This window comes from Tubulanus polymorphus, chromosome 7, assembly GCF_964204645.1.
Source record: "Tubulanus polymorphus chromosome 7, tnTubPoly1.2, whole genome shotgun sequence".
Taxonomy (NCBI): Eukaryota; Metazoa; Nemertea; class Palaeonemertea; order Tubulaniformes; family Tubulanidae; genus Tubulanus; species Tubulanus polymorphus.
Window position 1 is genome coordinate 19,904,528 of NC_134031.1, and position 20,033 is coordinate 19,924,560.

Here is a 20,033-nt window from a genome sequence, read left to right on the forward strand (position 1 = left end):
TAACATAATACTCACTTGCCAGACTCTTGACCGGCTATAGTGGACAAACTATTTACCGTCTTGCGGGCCGGAAAATTCCCCGATCCCTAAAACTACTCTACTGGTATTTTGGATTTCTTATTTAGTGAGTGAGAGGGCGACGAATATTTGTATTCTCATAGATTTTTCTCACCAAGATGGAAGGAAAAGTTTTTCACTCAAAAAATGTTAGTGCAGCGTTTCCATGTGATAAGTCCGCTCTGTAATGCTCTGTATATTGAATATAAACTGCTACATAAGATCCATATTGAACTAGAAATAGAAGTGACCTGTACTAATAGTTTATTAGTCCAAAAGAATGTATAACCATATTAGCCCTTCAAAAATGATATACGTTATTCAGAAACACGATGAAAGGATAAAACATTGGCATCTTTCAAAATATCCTAGTGGTATATCAAAAAAATCAGGATCACTGAAATTTAATTTTCAATACAGGTTTCTTGACAGACATCAAACTCAATTTTTCTTCCATTTCCAAATCATATTCTACGCGATTGTGAATTGTTCGTTAAATGCTGATCATTTTCTCGAGTAGAGAAAAAAAGATTGTCTTTGTTATTATTTCTTCGAAATTCAAAAGATTTTCCCTCGCTATGAAAGAAAAAATTTCAAATTTCGAGTTGACGGTATTTTCTAAGAGCGAAGCGAGATTGGTGCCAATGATATATTTCAACAAGTGAATTAAAAGAGCAATACTGAAGCCATATAAACTCTAAAACTACGAAGAAAATTAAAATTAGGCAATACAAAAGCCATGATTTCTTTTCCAATACAAATTATGAATTTGTGCTACAAATATTTCTACAAACTAATCTATAAAATACAATACGAGTATATGCAGATATTTGATCATTTTGCTCAGTGGTATGTCAACATCAATTGATTGATTATTAATGTTCGATTCAAACTTTATTCTTAAATGATGTAGCTATATGAATTTAATCAGGACCCTAAAGTAACCTGGACATAGTTCCACAGTTGTAAGTTGTTTCAAACTTAGAATCAAATTTCAAAACAGAAATGTAGAGCAGGCTCTAGAGTTGTAGAAATAATATTCAAGTAGCTATAAGTACAAAGCAGTTCACAGAAAACAGTAACCCTTCACTCACTTCAATGGCCACTTCAGGTGGAAGTTTACTGAATCTTCAAATCAAATGAGATTCTACTTTGCAATAATCGAATGAGAAGAGATAAAATGCTACAACTACAGAAAATACTAAACTAACAATATACATGATTGAATATATGGGTAAATAATATGTAAAATATTGTAATGAGAGTAACATAATATGCTGATCATAGGATCCGTGTTAAACTGACCTCATTATAATATAAATCTCTTTTTAATACGAGGGCTTTGTTACCGCACTGCAGCTTACAATGTCAAATATACAGTGTAAAAACAGTGTAACCAGTACAATGTACATTATAAGTGTAGCACCAATTTATAAAAACATCTCATATAAGAGTCTGGGCTTCGTTTATCACCATAAAAACATGGAAATTCCAAAAGAGCGCAGTCCCTTATAGATTGAGTATATTGAAGACAACTGGATCAAAAAGACAGTTATTCCTAATTAAAATCAACCAGAAGACAAGAATTCTTTTTTTCCACAGCCAGATTGACTCTTAAGACGTCCTGTAGGCCGTCGAAGTTTCGAAATATACTTTTCAGCTCAGAATATAAGACAAAACACCCGTTTTAAAAATATTGCATACTGACCAAACAAAGCTTCTTAAAAATGCGTAATTCTATGTACAAATACAAAATACTGGCAGCTGACCTAAAAATAGGACTGACTGATGGTAAAAAATCTTCATGAAAACCACTCTGATCAAAAATACATCTTAAAACAAAGACTTCCGTTTGACTCAGAAGTTAAATTTTACATTGATAATCAATAATTTGACTTCAAAGTCAAATACAATTCATAGTTTTAAATGTGACGATGTTGTCAAGTTCAAAATCTTGCAAAAAATAAATATTTACAGCGCAAGAAGTCAAATATTTAAGGCCAAGAGTCCAAAAATTACTGGAGAAATATAACATCAACTCAACTCACCTCTAAACATGCAATATCGTTAATGTTATATGTCATCAGTTGAGGAGCACAGAAAATCTTGGATAAAATACAGAATTGTCAGAAGCCGCCGTTTTGAATTTGTGAAATCGACCGATTTTTTTCTTGTAATTCCCTCTATTGTGACTGTACAACAAGATTGTGCAACTTGTCCAGCAACCGTACAAACATTTATATTTTTCAAAGATTATTCTATACAAACTCTAGTTATATATCTCTCTATATGTGTATATGTGTCTACGGTACTTCTATATTGGTAGTTTTGAAGCAACCATCGGGTAATGAATTTTTAATGGCTTCCACGTTCGCGACGTCCTTGCGTAACTGTTCCAGATCGTCGAGATACCGATCGATCCAATGTTGTTGTTCGTTTTGTCCGGCGACTAATTGATCGTATCTCTGTCCGAATTCGGTCTTACGTAATGCATTCTCTGCATCGGCGAGTTTCTTCTCCAAGTTTTCCAATCTTTCCGTGTCGACCATTTCGAGTTGTTCTACATAAACAAAATGATGAAGTGAACATATTTGTTGGAAAGATTTTGGCAAAGTTCACCATGAATACTGATGTAACTGATGATTAACCCTTAAACTGCCGGCAGTTTTATTGTTAAGTCCTGTGTGCCAGATGATTTGCGTGTTGATGAAATTGTCTCATCATAGAAATGTGAACTGAAGGGAAGGCAAACTCCTCAAAAATCTACTAGGCAGCACTAGTAACCTTGTGTTTTGTTCAGCACCCTAATCAGTTGCGATAAACAAAACACAAGATTTCAAGTAGTGCCTAGTGAATTTTTGAGGAATCAGCCTTCTCTTCAGTTTACATTTCTATGGTTTCATCAAAAATTTCTTACCTAAATCATCTAAAATTTTGTTCACTGTATTCAACGCTTTCTTCACTTTCTTCGAAGAATCGGTAGCACTGTTTTTAGCTTCATCCGCTTTTAGCAATGCCTGAATAAATAATTCCTTATATGAGGAAATGTACGATGAGGGTGGGTGATAACTACCGACCGGCAAGTCGGATCAATCATCGCTAACCTGTCTGATAATCTTTTCATCATCGTCCGCTTGAATCTCCATTTCTCCGAGACGCTGGCGAGCTTTGTCGACATCCGTAGACAACTTGGTCGCTTTGTCCTTCTGTTTTTGAGCGCGTTCTTTCGCATCTCCGGCGTTCGTTTGGATTTTTCCCGCTTCCTAAAAAGCGAAACATTTTCACGATACAAAAGTCGAGGAAAAAAGAACGTTTCACGAAGTTTTGAATAATGTCTTATCATTATCATTGTTATTACTAATTAATTTACCTGTGAAGCCATCTCTGCTAATTTCTGCGCTTCTTTCGCGATATCTCTGGCTTCATTAGCGTCGGATTCAGCGCCTTTCAGAGCGTCTTGCGCTTCCACAGTTTTCTGCTCGGCTAGCGCGATCTGTCTCTCAATCGCCGGTATTTCTTTCAACGCTTCCTCAGCTTTAGCTTTGCTCTGTTGAACTTTTTGATCAAATTCTACACAAACAAACACATATTTACATTCATTCATAGTCTAATAAAATACTTAGATCTATGCCGTCTGTAGATAAATAAAATAGGCGCCACAATAAAATTTCAAAGTGCTGCTTGTTTTTTATCCTTCTCGACCCTATCTCCCTTTGCATATATTTCGCTTAAATTAACACAGGCAAAGATTCCTCCACATTGCAGCCGAGCTTCGACAAATCGAAAGTCTTTTTCATGACATTCTTTGCCAATGATCTTAAGCCCACTAAGATGAAAAGAGGTTCCACAATGGAATTTTATGCGATCAATATTTATTACAATCAACTTTCAAAATTTTACCACTTGAAAGTTTTATTGTGGAACTTTCTGTCAGGCATATGTATCAAATTGTAATATATTCATTTCTGCAGTCAAAAATTTGTTTGAGGCCCTCCTCTTTGAGTAATTCTAGCCTATCTACTGGTTCCTGGTACATCCATTCATCTATAAATCATGAAAAATTCTCATAATTATTGCTTGCTGTAAACGAACCTCGTAGCGTTTTAAGCGTTTGATTCGCGTCTTTCAAAGTTTTTTCACCGAGATCGACGGCATCTCGAGCCGTAGCACGAGCGATATCCGCATCTGCCAGTAATTCATCAGCGATCTATAACGAAATATACATCACTCAAAACGATGACGAGTTTGCAGCGCTGCATGAGAAATCGAATCACCCGAGAATATCCGACCCCCTGATTCATTCGGACATCAGAATTACCTGTTGTTGAAGACGACCTTTATCTAAAAGATCTCGAGCATCTACCATCTGAGTAGAAACGTCCTTCAGCAAATCTTCATTCTGTTCCATCAGTTTATCGGATGCCGTTTGGATTTGTTTTGCCTGGAAATGAGTTAAACAACGTGCCGATAAAGTGTTCAAGTTTACTTCTAATACTTTTGCCGATTATTATCTAAAATACCTCTTCCTCAATAGCCTTCGACTCCTCGATGAGATTTTCAGGGTCGACCTCGGGTAAAGTGAGTGAATTGGCTTTAGTATACGTGTCGACTGTATCTTTTAAAGTATCCGATGCTTTCTTCTTCGCCTGTTCAGCCGTTTGTAGAGTGTGATTATAAAGAGACTCCGCTCCAGTGACGCTATAATACAAATATCAACTAATACAGTACAAATCAGAGAAGTCGTCACATTACTCTCATGTTGTCACTATTTTTGATTGTGTATCTGCAGTTCATTTCACTTAATGTTGGTCATCAAGTGGATAAGTCATCAACGATTGGCCTAGGTATGACAACTTACAGCAAGTTACACTTAAGTACCAATGTATGGGTGTCACTGACGACTGTGGATATTGGCCACTTAATATGTTCCATAAATACTTAAGAAATACAATACATAAACACGGCTTGTTGAAATAGCCGTCGTCTTCATGGCGCTACTTACTTTTTCCTTAGTTCTTCTAGTTTATCAGCACTAGTCATCGGACTCTGCATGGCTTCACGCGCTATTCTATAAGCCTCATTCGACGTATTTACCGCTTCTTTCGCGACATTCTCGATGCTTTCCGAATCGGATTTTTGTCTGAAAAATAATCAAACATCCAATGATCATTCATCAAGTGTATCGAAATAAATGAACTTATCTTGCTCTTCCAATATCAGTTTCTCAGGTCCAGTCACTCGAATTTTTCAAAACCCAATAAATCTTAGTGCCTTTAAAGTATATTATCTCTTACAGTAATATTATAACTCACAATTTAGCACATCTTTTTTTCTCTAGGCAAATTTCCATGCTCCAAAGAATACTCGCAAATGTGAGTGTAAGAGTATCTGTATGAATGAATGAATAAGATAATTTTGTACTCACTGTTCAGATGTCTCGCGAGCTATTTTAGCGATCTCTGTCATTCTTATCGACTGTTGACCGAGTTTTTTTTGGGCCTCTTTCGCTTTACGTAGAGCATCTTTTCCATCTTTTTCGATGTAGTTTTCCGCGTCTTCTAATATTTTTTCCGTACGATCTAGAGTCAATTTCGCGTTCATGATATCGTCCATACTGACTTTAGCGTTACCTCCCGTTTCTCCGGACTTCTTCGTGATGGAATTCGTTTTTTCTTGTATCTCTTTCACGGCCTTTTTCACCTCCTCGAGTTGTTCAGCCATCGGACCATCGATACCTTAAAAATAACATTGAACAATTAACAAAATAAACACTCATTCGTTTACTAAGTAAATCAGTAGTTTGAATCGCAAAAGATCGAAAGTTTAATTCGATCATATCATTACCTATAGCCTTTCTAGCGTCTTCTAAGAGTTGATCGACGAGGAGCGCGACTTGATCGAGTCGATACTTGAAATCAGTATCGTTCACAGCCGTCGGATTCGAGCCTATATTCGCTATGAGATCTCGAAGTTCGTACAGTTTTACGCGATGGCGATCGACGCGATCTTTAATCAATGTGTAACATGCAGGACATCCTACAAATCAATAACAATACATAAACTGTACAAACAGCTCATCCCTCAAACCACTCAGCACCTAGGATATTATTAGCAAGTTTGAGGTTTCTATTTCCACTCAACTAACTGAGCACTATTCAGAACATTATTAGAGGGTTTGAGGTTTCTTCCTCCATTATGGGGAAAAGGCCAGAGTAGTCCTTAGAGCTAAGAACTCTGCAACCACCAGGATTTGAACCCTTAAACCCTGGGTTGATGTAAGACCAGTGACAGTTGGTGTCTAATACAATGAACCATGCCTAACTTTCAGAATCGGTCCGCGAAATCCAAGTTAAGGATAGAAAAATATGTTAGAAAGGGACAACAATATAGTTTTTGTCCAAATTCTGAGTTGACCATGTTTGAGTAATGTAAGGTAAACACGACAACTCGTGAATGAACAGTAGTTTATTGTTTACCTATACAACCAGCAGTGATGTTGAATTTGTTTTCTTCGCAGACGTCACACGACCGTCCAACGACAGACGGTTTACACGGACACTGACCGCTTTCATCGCATTGTAAGTCAACTGATCCTTCAGAATCACAATTACACGCTGAAATATACAGTATATACACGTGAATGTATTAGAATGAGAAATGTTAAGTAAGATGCCGAGTAAAATTATGGCACCTTTTTTATCAGACATACTGACATTCAATGTATATTCACTCACCGAAACATCCTTCAGAACCGAAACCGTAATAAGTCGATAAACAAGTGTCACACGTACGACCGTCTACTCCTGGTTTACACGGACATTGACCGGTAATCTCGTGACAGCTAGCATTATACGAACCAACTGGATCGCAGTTACATGGCTGACCACCTAAAACAAAGTTTAATTAAGAATTGAACATACCCGGTGCCAAACCGTTTAATGCTTAACGAACATATGGTAGAATTTTTCTGTCAATTATAAAATGAACTGGTAGTCAGTGGACTTAGCTAAAACAGTTATAACACGACACGATTTACTGAATAGATAAGAAATACTGATTTGTCTTACCCTTTCTGGAGTCAATGTCGAAGAATCCTTCGGCTGGTTTATCACATTTTCTGTTAACTACATTAGGTCGACACGGACATTGACCGGTTTTACGGTCGCACTGTATGACAGCCTCACCTACTGTACCGTGACTTCCGGGACCGTAACAATTACAAGCTACAAATAGATTCAATTCATTAGAAATAGTTAATATCGATTTTAAGGTCTTTTGCCCAAAAAAATGTTATCCTGTATTTTGTGAAAATTGTTTACACAAGCTGGAACCGAAATCAAGTTCAACTGATCATCTCAATACATCAGTACTTCGATTTCTGATTTCAAAATCAAAACTTGTTTCCATCCTGGTAGGTGTTGTGGGTTAGTAGGGGACACAAATGAAATCAATCAATCGAACAAATAACAGGGACAATCATCCCTATTTGATTACCTCGACATTGTCCTTTAGGTAAAGCGATTGGATCGCCGAAATAACCGGGTAAACATTCCCCACAATCTGAGCCAGCGGTGTTATAAATACACTTCAAACATTCACCACTCGTACTGTAAAATAACGTAGTATTCATTGATAAACCGGCATGAGGGAAAGGGAACAGGATTCATTGTAAATCCTGGAAATGTGATGGAAATAAGTAATAACGAATAATTCTTGGAGAAAATCATAGACTCCGAATGGCACGATCCATGAAGGAATGATTTGGTTTTTTGTCGATTTAGAAATATGAATTCCGAATGTACCTGTTACAGTTAGCGACCGCGTTCTTGTCGATGTTAGAATTACACAAACATTCCTCACACGGCCGGGGAGCACCGTATTTACCCTCCGGGTCGCCGTAAAAACCATCGGCACAAAAATCACATCTCAAACCTAAAATTCATTTCAGATAGCGAGTCCTTATTAGCTAAAAGTGTATCGTTTCACATTACAATCTTATTGCGTATTCCGTTTTTGTGTAAAGCAATGATGCTTTATAGAAAAAAAATCGATTTCATTATTACAAAATATAACAGCATCATTGTCTTGTGACTTCATGAATATTTTGAAACTTCTTCACATCAATGGTTTCTTACCGGAATATCCAGCTTTACAATTAATACAAGCGATGTCGCCGGTCAATAACTCAACGCAGCTTCCTCCATCCGGACACGGACATTTCTGACAATCATCCGGGGTACCTTTCATAGCGTAACCGTAGTAACCGGGAGCGCAGCGTTCGCAGTTATCTCCAGTCGTATGATGCTGACATATACATCGTCCTAACGAGCGTAAAATCAGAGTAAGAATCATTTCATAGATCGTAAAGATCAAATATCTGATCGATTAACTCTACAGACAACTGGCCCCTGAACATTTGAAGTTGTAAATATTACCTGAATTAACGTCACAAGATTGCGAGTGTCCGTTACAGTTACAGGGTATGCACCTAGCGTACGGACCTCCGTACGGCGGATCACGTCTATATCCGGCTGCACATGACTCACAGAACTGCCCGACGTAACCCTCCGGACACGTACACTGTTCAATCCACGACGCTTCTTCACCGCCGTTAGTACTACGAGCAGCCGACTGCAGCTTCAGATCATCAAGAATTCCTGATCCTAAAACAAAGTCGGAAAGGATCCTGAATAAGTAAAGGGGTCGTTCATTAAGAACGCACAGCAGAAACTGCTGAGACTTTTTTCTCTAATTTCAAGCCCATTCCGTCTACCAGTCGTGGACGGCAATACTATCCAGCTTCGATCGAAATCCAGACTTAATCAATCTGGATAAAGTGGATTTGATTGTACCTGAATTACATTGATTTTCAAAAATACCTTGGTTAGTATACGTAGCCCTGATTTTGATCGCCGTCAAGTTTGATAAAACTCCGATGAATTCGGTAGCCGCCAGTCTCGGGGTCCACTGATAGTCGGGATGTTCGTTCAGACGGAATTTAAACTCTTGCACGAAGTCTCGCGGCATGTTGTTACGCTGCGAGAAGATCGGCGTCGAGATCTTCTGATTGGCGCCCTCTAGGATGATATCGGTACGCGAAGCGCGGGCGTCGTCTCCACTGATTCGTAGTGTGAACGTTAAATACTGGTTGTAACTGAATCGTTGATCACCCAAATAACGAGCTGACAATAAAAAGAAAACAAATCCATTACAGTTATAATTGATTACAGGGTTCCTACAGGATCAGGGAATCCAAAATTCCCTAACTCGCCATGACCCTTAACCAAAAATTCCCTGATTTAATTGTAAGATATGAAAAGGTTCGTTGTGACACTCATCACCAGCAAGAACAAGACACCAAAAATTCATATTCGCTGATTATCAGCGAGTCTGAATTCACTTATTTTCCCTGCGGGGACAAATGACTTCAGAATTCCCTGATCTGCGTGTGTTAGCACTGAATGAAATTGAATCTGGTGTGGAGTATGTGGAGCTGCACCGAACAGGCTACAGATACCATAGATCACTACAAAATACATCCACACTTACTTGGTAGAGTAAAGTAAACTGGATCTGCATTTGGAGTTGAGACAATTATATTCTGGTTGTTTGGGTCGTATTGAATCGGTGTTGTATTGCCGTCCTGATCAACAGCGCTAACTCTCTGAGAATCTGTAAACGATACAGAGATCAGTTATAAAGTGTAGATATTCCGAGCTAGAATGTGCTGCCATCTGAACATCGATGACAAGCAGGCAGATCTATATATCAATGAATACTCACTGGAATTAAATACGGACTCAATAACCCTTTCCTGGTATCCGGGAGCTGATGAACAGACAGAAGAATGTCCGAAACAGAAACAAGATATACAGCCATACGGGTCGGATTTCTCTAATCCAAAATATCCCGGTTTACATCTGAAAATTCACAAAAACCATCCTTCACATAAATACATCTCTTAGTTTCGAATTTGATGAAGTTTTTTCTTCTAATCTGTGAAAGAGAGTGAGGAGCTGTCAACGCTGCTACTGTGGCAATCGAGGATTAATCTTATGGCAAGCGAGGATCCACTAGGTGTCGCTTGTCGTTTACTCAATATTTCACGTTCAATTTCTTCCAATTTCTGTGATCGTGTATGGATTTGGGAACCCAACAAATTATGGACAAGTTATGACGCCATCTGGCGTGATAGCTGGTGTCGCAGTTTCCCATTATTAACAGTAATATGCCGGTACGTACTTATCACAATTCTGTCCTTCGACAAACTCTTTACAAGAGCAAATACCAGTGTTCGCCAAACATCGAGGGTCATTATCCAGACTACCGGCAACAACACAGGCACACGGTCTGAAAATCATAAATACCAGTATAGTAGCAAAACACGTTCATCTCAGTCCCTAAGGATCAGTTATTCCTGGATATAAGGAGTTTTCAAGGAAAAAAATTTCAAATTTTGAGGAAGTGTCCACATCACTTTTATATATCCCAATTACTCCTAGACTCCTCCCTAATCACATTTTCATTTGAATTTCAATCCGAATGTTTAATTCGGTTACCACCCAATTTGATAAAAATAAATCCCAACTGTACCAATTTAGGCATACTTTACTGCTGTATAACAACTACTAAAAAATTTCCAATTGCCTATTTCTCAAAACTGAAGGAGTTTCATTCGAGCACCATTAAAAGCATTTTCAATTCAAAAGGAGTTTGTAAGGAATCAAGGAGTCATAGGGACACTGTACATTGTACATTCAAGTCATAAACATTACCTGCATCCGTTGGGTCCGAAGTCATAATGATTGCTCTGACATTGGTCACATTTCTCACCGGTTACGCCAGATTTACACGTACACTGGCCGTAGATATCACACTGTAACCGTTGCGAACCGGTCGGATCACAGTTACACGCGACACAGCGCTGATCCTGCGCTCGCCGGTAGAAATTCTCTTTACAATTCTCGCAGTTGGCGCCGTCTGTGTTGTCTTGACAGTTCATACAGTGACCGCCGTGTCCGGTCTGTTGGAACAGCTCTTCGTCGAAGTAACATTGCAGCGATAATCCATTACAGTTACAAGCTGAAATTATACAGCTTCAATACAGGGGTGGATATTCTAGGCCTTCTTTTGAAGGTCTCGTGACACGGGGCATTTTTTATCATAGAAAACGCATACCGTAAAATCTCCCTTAACCCTCACTTTTTTCTTGGAAGAATGGAATATGAAAATTCTTTTATTTGTGGATGGCACACCTTAATCTGAGGCGATCTCAGAGTCTACCGTAATAATACCTACTACTTCCAGGAGATCGCAATCTGCTCAATTTGTCATGAAGTTAATGGCAAAATTTCTAGAGAGCTTACTGTAGAAACTTCTTTTTAAATGATTTTTTGTAACTTGACAGATTTCAACGCAGCAGGAATCTACTAGCTATGTTTTCTCTGCAGAAACAGTTTATTTGTGCCGAATAAACTTTTTTCAACCGACTGGCCTAAATAGTGAAGGCAGCAGCTTACAGTGACTGTTGTCTACTACAGCAAACATACACTACAAAGACAACATCATACCCCTACACACTGGCACAGGCAGACTGCCCTGTGATGATGCAATTTTAAGTGTTTTCTGAATAAACAGTCACCGGTTAATGTATACGCGTTTACACTTTTTGCCAGACATACCAATTGAATAGTTGTCTATACAACAAACTTATGAAGTTGCCCCAAATATATCTAGAAAGAATTAGGTATTCTACCACTTGCCGAGACATGCCATTTCGAACTTTTAGACAGGTTTCCATTGAACGTATTCCGGAGTACAAACTCTCTACCACCGGCTTCAAGAAAACCCGAGTAAACCCCATTTATGAAATATGATAAAAATTCCACAATTGAATTGAAAATGGAAGCAGGAAGGTTTCAACAGCTATACCGGTATTCGAATAGTCATCTTCAGGAGTACTGTATTCCTGAAGATGAGGAATAAAATACTAAATCAAGAATCATTTCAGACTTGATTTTCTTTTATATTGTAGGATTTTATCATATATTCTCACAACATGGACTCAAAGAGTTCCATCTATAAGGCTCCAGGAGGGAAAATAAGACGATCGTGAATAAGTAACGCTGAAATTATGCAACTCACGTTGACATTCATTGGCTGAAGCCGCAGTAGCACGCGCCCACGGGCGATCATTGTAAAACGGCTGACATTCATTACAATCGGGTCCTTGAGTATTGTGTTCGCATCTGCAGACTAACCGCGCCACCTGGCCTTGACCTGTACTTTCGACGCATTCGCTCGAATGACCGTTACACTTACATCTGATGAGAAATAAAATACAATCTTCGTGTGTATTAGAAAGATTTAGGCATTCAAACTCATCAAAGACAGCACGGGGAAATATTATTTATAGAATAAATGATCTCCTTGAGTCAGCGAGAAGAGGTTGAGTTGAGAGCCAGTCTCACTGTGTATATAATACATCAAACTACTTCAGATGAATACACAGCAGATAACTGGATATCTTCTTCTTCTTCTCTCGGTTTCTCGAGAAAACAAGATCTGTAAGAAAAATCCCCCAGACCCACGATACATTTACGAGACCAGGGAGCGAAACGTAATATACTCGATCACTATCGATTATCAAAATTTCCAGCTAGGTTAAATGTAAATTCTCAGTAAAAATGGCCAAAATGCCCGTAGAAGGTAATTGAGAATAGTTTTATCTGATTTCCTGCAGGTTTTCAACACAGGAAACAGGATCAACTTCAGGTTAAATATACCACGAATCCTAGGAAAGGAATGTTCTCGTCTATCTCCAGCCACATTGACAAACCTCAATTCAAAACATACTTGTGGTTTTCCACGAAAAATAAGGACTGCATTTTAGGAATTGGATACCTGTAGCAGATCTACAGGAAGCCCAGCACTGACCAATATAATGGTGGTAGTGATCATCAGAAGTTCATTCTCATACGTGGATAGGACCAATCCAGTGCATCACACACATTTTAGCCATTATCACTGGTCCAGCTAGACACAACCTACGACGCAAATTTTCTATTTACACGCAGAGAATTCTAAAATCTTAGATGGGTCCATGGTCGGTCTAAATTGCATGCCTTTTTTGAGAAATCCTATATTCATTCAATCCGAATCATTCTCTCACAAGAAGAGACTGAAAGACTGAAATGCAAACTGAAGAATTCAGTAGCAGAAACTGGAGTAAGCGCTACTGTAACGAGTACAGCGCACGTAGTGTCTAATCAATTATCTTCTATTTATCACTGTGGTATTTGTATTTCCTGGTTTTATTACCGCAAAAGTATTTCCTGATGATGACTGAAAACCACACGAAGAACTCCCAGCCGCAAGAAATCAAATCAGGGGTGATAGTGGTATAAACAATCCACCAATGGGTTTATAACGAGTAGACCCCCGATCGAGAGGACACACCAAATATAGAATAAACCATTCGATGTTTGATGAGCGAATTTTTCCCTCAGATTCTACTCTTAGGTTATTCGCATTACTATTTACTTGATCAACAATGCTCCTATCGATTATGAAATAAATCAACAAGATTTTGAGTGCACAAGGAAGGTCAATAACTAATGTACGGAGATATTCTAACCCAGTGACCTGGTCATTCACTTCATTAAATGTGTCAACTCCTACAATGGATACCTTCCTGTATGTGACAATAGAGATAGTTTGGATGATAGTAAGAATTTGATTATAACCTATACAACAATAACATGAACTCTCTATAGAATGTATCATTGCACTGTACGGGCTATATGTATTACCAGACTGTAGCTTCATCATAAACTCCTAAATCTGAATATGAACTTCCCTTCAGATATTTACCTTTCTGGGTAATGATCGGTTTTAGAAAGAGTGCTAATAAAATGTCTAATGTCTTCTGAGTGTTTGCAGTTCATTTCTCTAACAAAATTGTCTCAGGTGAAGCACTGAACTCATTTGAATTGATATGTAGACGATTAGTTTTTGAAGATGTTCTGATGAAATGACTTACGCCTCAAAAATGTCTCGAGGTGAGGAGTGAAAGATCAGAAAGAAAAGCATCGAACATCTGCAGGGTACATAAACCCACCAAACAATAGTATTCAGAAAAATTCCTCTGAATCTGAAATTCCCTGATTTTTCACTGATTTTACAGGAAAAGGCTTAGATTCCCTGATTTTCTTGCAGGAAAAAACCTCCTGAATTCCTTGGTCTGCACAAACACAGAGGTTGATACTTGCATTAAAAACTCAGATATCTTACCTTCCTCCTATAGATATATCTGATATACCGTAATAATACGACTGTAAAACTGTTTTATCAGCGAATACTTCGTCACCAAACGTGTTCAATCTGTTTAATACAATCTTGATCTCAGTAGCTGTCACCCAGTCCTAATTCAGAAAATATTTCAATTCAAAAACAAACAATTTCAGTAAATTCAGTTGGACCAGTTCCTGTCTATTCCCTTATTAATCATCCTTCCCAGACAGGGATTCAAACCTGATGGCATCGTTAAACTCAACTAGACTCAGCCACGGCATGAACCCCTGCCACACTAGACTAGGTCTACCAGCAACCATGATGATTGCTCGTAAACTAGGTGTACAGGTACATCTGAAGGTTTGCCACACGAAAACTTGCGGCACTAATTGCAGAGATTGCCCGCTGTATAATAAACATATATCTGCGCACTCGTCTAGTGTGGCAGGGTTTCGTACCGTGGCGAGTCTTGATGCCATCAGGTTCGAATCCCTGCCGGGGGAGGATGGCACTACTGAGAGTATTGATGTAGAGACACTGAGCCTAATTTAAGAACAGTCCAACAGTGGTCTTGAATTCTTAAGCGACTGGTTCAAAGTTGATAAAATGGCCATAGAATTAAGATAGTTTTACTGGTCTTAAATTTCAACCATGACTGCGCGACCAAACCTTGGAAGGAAGCGTTACAGAACGACTTTACGAACCTGTAACGCCTGACTGCTCTCGAAGGTGTAAGCGCTAGGTCGTCCTTCTAGGGTACTGAACGCGACGTTACCCCCGGTTAAAGGCGATATATCGCTGTAATCGGCCGAACAGACGGCTTTTTTCTCGTCGTCTCTCGTGATTAAACCGTCGGTCGGTAGTTCATATGTCTCCTGACACGAGCCGCTATAATACTGATACGGCACCCAATCGCTGCCCTCCGTCGTGCGTTTATAGATGGCGAAACTCTCCGGTCGCGGAGAATGAAACTTTATCCGTACGTACGTGATATCATACGATTTACCTACAAAAATATCATATCTTAAATTTAACACGTTTTACAACTAGCACGTCAAATTATAGGGTGGTGCAGAGTTAAGCAAATAGGACATCAAGCTTTATAACCACTGACCACACAAGTGGTCAAATCATTGCATGTGAATTGCAACTGGTTGCCTCACACTTGTCATAGCATTGTTTTAACGTCTTATCGTTTTCAGCACATATCGTAGCATTCTAGCCTATGCTATATTCTTACAGTTGCCGAGAAAAAGGGAAACCTTTTCATCCAGTTGAGTAGCTTCAAAATGTTCCTCATTAGTTTATTCGACCTCATCGAGTATTACTTTTAGACTAACATCTAGATTGATTAACTAATAACTTTATCTGAAGTGAAGAAATGGAGAGAAAGATAGAATGCTTTGATGTCTGTATAAATTAGGTGATAAAGCCTATTAACTGTAAGTATTAGACTCCATCTGCAAAGCCATGTGCGTCTAGTTAGGTTTTATGAATGAATGGAGGATCTACTACTATTTATCACTCGTTCCCAGCTGGTTTTTCTCAACAACTTAATTATCTTTTGTTCCAATAAACAAACAACAGGAGCACTTTTTAGTAACCAAAATTCACAGCAGCATTCCAGAAGGAGTAGGACCCTTTACAAACAACTTCTAAATATTTTTTAAAGATTCTTCGTTGATTCAAATACAGCAACGAGGCAGACGTAGACGGCATTTCTATGATTTGAGAGGAAGAAGAGGAAATGAAAAACTAAATGATACAAAACATTGAAAATTTCATTTAAAATGTTTTGGTTTCCAATCAAAAACCATCATCAAGCAATTTGGCCCGTTTGTCGAGGCCCATCTTGAAAAATTCAGAAATTATCAAAGTTTTCTATTTCTAAAATCTTTTTGTTCTTTTATTTTGGGTTTAAAACTATGCATTTCTAAAGAATTCAAACATCCCATAGCTGTGGGCTTCCCAAATAAAACCGCGATTACACGTGAGACGATGCAGCCCAGGCCAAAATTGGCACGGACCAGACTCAAGTAAAATGCATTGCCCGTGCAATGCATTCACACGCAAACCACTCACTCCATACATACCCTATTATTGGCAAGGGCCTGGTCCCAATGTATATGGCCAGGGCAAATTTGGCACCGGCCAAAAATGCTTGCATGATCAGCGCTTAGCGATCATTTGACAGGGAAAATCAGATCGAGAAAAATTAAATTAGCCCAGCTTTATCAATTCATGCGACAAGGAAAACTGAAGTTGTTACTAAAAGGTTATCAAATTTACCACCGCAATGAAATAGCTACGTGTCATAATAACCACGAGTAAGAAGATTACATCAGTAAATAGAGAACAATCTAAACAGATAGAAAATACTGATTAAATACTATCTCTATTCCTATAGTAAACGCGATGAATTCAATGTTGTTATACAAGACAACATGACTCCGGAGGGGAAACGCAAGTCAGATCTTTAGAAAAAGAATCTCAAACCCGGAGCTACATTTACATCCAGAGTATTCAATAATAATGCTTTATATTTCAATAGACAACTGACCCCGGGATTCTTCAGTTTAAATTTTCTTAGTTTAGATTGTTAGTAAACAATTCTCACTTGACTCTTCACCTGTATAAAGTGCTTTTCAACTTGTGGGGCTATTAAATAGTAAGGTAAATGAAAACATGGTAAAGTGAGAGAGATCGTTCTACTTACATCCCATTTCATCAAGCATGATGAAAGATTAACAAATCTCAGCAGTTCATTGAACTGATGACGACCCCATTTTTTGACAAAGAAAAATGATGCTTCATTTCTAATTAGGGTCAATTAGATTCATGCCAAAAATGTTAATTTTTCACTGATATAAAACGCATTGTACCCTCAGCGTAAAACACCATCACACGCCTGCAACACAGTAACACGGTCATGTTTTGGTGCTGGAATTAATTTGGTTGGATCATGTAACTGCACAAATTACTGCAATTGACATTTTTAGAATGATTCCGTCAGACTAACTGGCATACCTACATGTAGCCGTACAAACTTTCTAATTGAGGCTCAAATTGCGGAACTTCTGAGTCGTCCATGCGCAATAACGGAAACAAAGGGTGTTACGAAAATAGACTAGGGGTATCTGGGAGATAGAAGCTAACTCTTAAAGTATTGGATTATGGGATGAACGACCGAGGTCCATCTTTGAAAAGCTCATTTAAACTATTGGGCCTATAGCGTGGTAGATGAAGCTAAAGTTTGAAAACAAGCCGTATGGCAGCTCCCAAGTCTCAGCAGCAGCCTATACCCAGTACACACAGCACACCACACTGAGTATCTGTGAGGCACATGTGTGTATGTGAAAAACTTTTTATATATCTCTCAGTAAAACTATATACACCTCTAACTAAACATACAACCTACTCGGCTAAAATCTACTTCGTAACTATCTTCAAGAAGGCCATCATCGGTTTTATCTAAAGTTCTCGCCCAGAAAAAGCTTGATCCTAATTTCAGAGATTCCTGTAGTTTTTAGGTTAAAGGCCAAGCATTTATGATGCTATGTAAACAAGCTTATTGCCAGTATATATAGCCTAGTGATAGGTTATATAGTATTTCACTGAAAATCTGGAACAGGAAATTCAACAGACGTTTAAAAATCCAATGACATTCACTCGAAAAAGTTGATTCCAAGAGATGAGAAGATACTGAGTTCATCTATTAACCCCCCACAATGTTCAAACATTCAAATAGTGCGTTCTGTCAAAATAAAACTTCCAGTTTAATACCCCCCCTGGGAGTCACAGGGTACAGACCTGTATTGACCAGTGTTGAGCTTGATAACCTGCAGGTTAACTCAGCAACCCTGGACTCAAGGATCAAGTTGAAACTGTTTCAAGAAAAATCAAGCCCCACATACTCTGAAGTTTCAAGAACATTTTTGCATGAATTCAATTCTGTGTCTTACAATTCATTACATATAAGCCTAGGCTTATATTGGACCCAATGAAGGAATGAGCTGATAGCTATGTAGCCACTTAACACTAAGAGATTAGATCAATATTGTTTGAAGGTTAAACAGTTTTATCTCAGACACGAATGAAATGAGAAAGTGACTCTATGTAGTTTAGTGTATAAGACTGTTTTCACAGTTACTCACTGGAATTTCCGATTAAAATATTCATCTTCATTGAAATAGTTTGCTTTTATTATAGAAAGTCCATGGTTTTATGAGGAAATTACATGAGTCTACTAAACCTACACAACTTACACATCATACACTTATAGGTTTTCTAATTCAAAAATTAGGCAGATCAATCATCCTAAACAGAACTTAATTGTGCCTAGAAGTTTAGAATGAGGAGTTATATTTACGAAGCCATATTTAAAATATAATAGGCCTAGTACATTCATGGAATGGTTAGTTTAACTAGCAAGGATCCCTCAGAACTATGGGCAGGTGCTGGATTACTGGATTTGCTAAAGGAACATTTATTCAGGGATTAATCTTTGAGTCAAACTCTGGTTAGGCCATTTTCCTGCTATGTGATGCCTATGAAGGACAGCAAGTCAAACCAGAACCCGTAAAAAAACCCAGTTTCTCCGATCAATACTCACCGAGACGTAGCGTCAAGTTAACACTCTCCGGATATTGTATTCTTTCGTACATTGTCTGCGACTGCCACCACGTTTGATTATCATTGTTGTTATAATCGGTGAGTAACCGAGGAGGATGTTCTAGCCTCGGATCACTGGCGTCGCAGTACGCGCACGACTGTTTCGCGCCCGTTACGCCCGTCTGGCGACAGTATCGTATCCGCGGGTTACCGCAAGTGTTCGTCGCGTGAACCGGTAAATTGAACGCCGCGTTCACGAACTCGGGCATGCAGCGCTGCGGCTTTCCGTTCAGATCGTAACACGAGCTCGGTCGCCGGCGACTGCTGCTGCCTCTGCTGTTTTCCTGCGCATTTAATCCACCATTTAAACTGATTATTTCGATAAGAACGATTATTACGATTAATGATGTTTTAAAACCGACAGTTGTTAGGAGCGGCGCCGTCGCCTGTAAATTCCTTTCTCTCACCATTCTCTTGTCGATCTCGAGCTGATAACTCCTCTACCGGCACCAGTTTCACACGACCGCTACGGCTCGACTGCAAGTGAAATCGCTGAACAGGATTCAGTAATTCGAGTGTGGAGCGCGTGTGGAGCTCATCGGAATACACGCGGAATAGGACACCGGAATCTGATTCACCGGGTGGAACAGAAGGAACAGAACACGGAACCTAGGCTCACGTTAATAGACTGGTTGCCTGTGAATTCGCAAACCGGAGGTACACGGAAAAATAAAACGGTGGAGTTTTGAATCGGAAAAGGCCCCGGTGCTCAGGACCACTCAGAGAATCTGCAGTTGATGATTTCGGGCTGTAAATCGAATAGAATATTGTATGACTGATGATTCAGATGTAAATGAAGTGCTCTGGTTGAGTAAAATCAGCCAGGTTATCAGAGAACGTGGCAGGAATTATTATGTATGGATAAACCAAACCTGTGATAGTTCAACGCTTGAATTTTATTTAGAAATGACTCCGATCAATATGTACAAAACTGGACAAAACACCAATAACGATAACCGACGCCTATTATTATACGATATTTTTGGAAGCTTTTTTAATTTAAAATCCCAATA

The 20,033-nt window shown here is 38.8% G+C and overlaps 1 protein-coding gene across 1 annotated transcript; it reads right to left on the reverse strand.

The window, feature by feature from the left end:
- Positions 1-304: 304 nt before the first annotated feature.
- Positions 305-19,473, reverse strand: LOC141908195 (laminin subunit gamma-1-like). The gene is made up of 26 exons (XM_074798098.1): positions 18,962-19,473; positions 15,054-15,355; positions 14,350-14,480; positions 12,202-12,380; positions 10,833-11,139; positions 10,300-10,407; positions 9,841-9,977; positions 9,607-9,729; positions 8,937-9,239; positions 8,493-8,720; positions 8,193-8,378; positions 7,860-7,989; positions 7,552-7,664; positions 7,125-7,280; positions 6,792-6,944; positions 6,534-6,671; positions 5,902-6,093; positions 5,483-5,792; positions 5,060-5,197; positions 4,578-4,755; positions 4,376-4,498; positions 4,150-4,264; positions 3,428-3,627; positions 3,162-3,320; positions 2,975-3,074; positions 305-2,617 (listed from the first exon to the last, which is right to left on the reverse strand). Exons 1-26 carry the CDS (start codon positions 19,428-19,430, stop codon positions 2,361-2,363), a joined length of 4,935 nt encoding a protein of 1,644 aa, XP_074654199.1. The 5' UTR covers positions 19,431-19,473; the 3' UTR covers positions 305-2,360.
- Between the last annotated feature and the right edge of the window lie 560 nt (positions 19,474-20,033).

What these genes read in the sequence shown, in the direction of transcription:
- LOC141908195 (XM_074798098.1), bottom strand. Translation starts at nt 19,430, where the DNA reads ATGGTGAGAGAAAGGAATTTACAGGCGACGGCGCCGCTCCTAACAACT. An exon ending in GCTCGCGAGACATCTGAACA is followed by an intron (nt 5,198 to 5,482) that starts GTGAGTACAAAA and finishes ATTATTTTTCAG; the next exon opens with ACAAAAATCCGATTCGGAAA. An exon ending in CTAGAAGAACTAAGGAAAAA is followed by an intron (nt 4,756 to 5,059) that starts GTAAGTAGCGCC and finishes TTTGTATTATAG; the next exon opens with CGTCACTGGAGCGGAGTCTC.